Consider the following 1084-nt stretch of genomic DNA (forward strand, 5'->3'; position numbering starts at 1 on the left):
GCTGGGTGATGCAGGGACCAGCATTTCTCCTTGCTTGCAGCACTCTCCACAGCACTTCACTTTGTGACAACAAGTAACTGCTGCCAACATAGTGCTTCCCAGGAGAGGAGCTGCAGSCTAGTGCWGGAGAATCAAAGGCTGTGCTGCTCCATAGGGGTGTTCAACTCACCGCCCGGATGCTGAAGTCCTGCAGTGAGGGGCTCTYCAGCCATTTCCGGAGGTAGTGCTTCCGTACACTGGGCTCTGCTTGGAAGAYGGCAAGTGGGATGGCCCTGGAGAAGACAGGGAAGCACCAACCAGGAGCAAGGTCACTGGCAGCACAGCACCCCATCTTCTCAGCCTGCACACACCTCTCTGGGCTTCTCCTCTCACCCCTCTGCTATGCCACCAAACAGCAGGCAATTGCACAGCATTACTCACCACTACAGTCTCTTTTATGGTCTAAGCCAGTACACCAGCAATCACTTGGTCATGCCACATCAATTCATCCTGCCATTCCCTTCACATCCTGCCAAAAGTCCTGGCCCCTCAAGACAGGTTTACCTCTCTGTGACTGGAGACCCTTCTGGTTTCTTAGAAATGATAAATCGGCAGCTTAGCCCTGCATCCTTCACCATCTGGTCTCCCAAGAATTCTGCCAGACGCTTGGCAGTGCTGATGGAAGTGGATTTCTGCTCCCCATAGTCTTCTAGCTTGCGAGACATGGAACGGTTCTCTGAGATCAGCTCAAACAGCTCTSAATCAGGCATGTTGGCAGCCTGAAAAAAAGAAGCAAGGAAAAAAAACCCACTACCAGGAACCTAATGCTCAAACCTCATTGCTATTATATACATGGAACATTTAAACCGATTGATATGGCTGTCTTTATGAGGAGTTTGTGAGCAATCTCTGCTCCAGTTGCCAACACGACCTATGGAATATAGAGATCACRGACATGAGGTCTGCATCAGAACTCCTGCTGTGAATGCAATGCTTTGAAATGATGTTGTATGGCAAACTCTTAGTGGGCCCAGCTCTGTAGTGCCAGATGCAAAATACAAAGGGGAAGTGCTCCCAATAAACTCCCAAGCAGAGCAGTCGCTCC

General features: G+C 50.3%; 1 protein-coding gene across 1 annotated transcript in view; it reads right to left on the reverse strand.

Annotated features, from left to right (window-relative positions):
- Window positions 1-169: 169 nt before the first annotated feature.
- LOC146601367 (DNA polymerase epsilon catalytic subunit A-like) overlaps window positions 170-1084 on the reverse strand; it is a gene marked incomplete at its 3' end in the record, with an annotated part of 5633 nt that continues 4718 nt past the window's right edge. Inside the window, exons 3-4 of the mRNA XM_085307374.1 lie at window positions 544-758; window positions 170-272 (exon numbers count right to left, since the gene is read on the reverse strand). Of these exons, the coding sequence (XP_085163500.1) occupies window positions 170-272; window positions 544-758 (318 nt within the window). The remainder of the gene's footprint in view (window positions 273-543; window positions 759-1084) is intronic.

The sequence above is a fragment of the Rhea americana genome, unplaced genomic scaffold (assembly GCF_003343005.1).
Source record: "Rhea americana isolate MKP2758 unplaced genomic scaffold, rheAme1 scaffold_1033, whole genome shotgun sequence".
NCBI lineage: Eukaryota > Metazoa > Chordata > Aves > Rheiformes > Rheidae > Rhea > Rhea americana.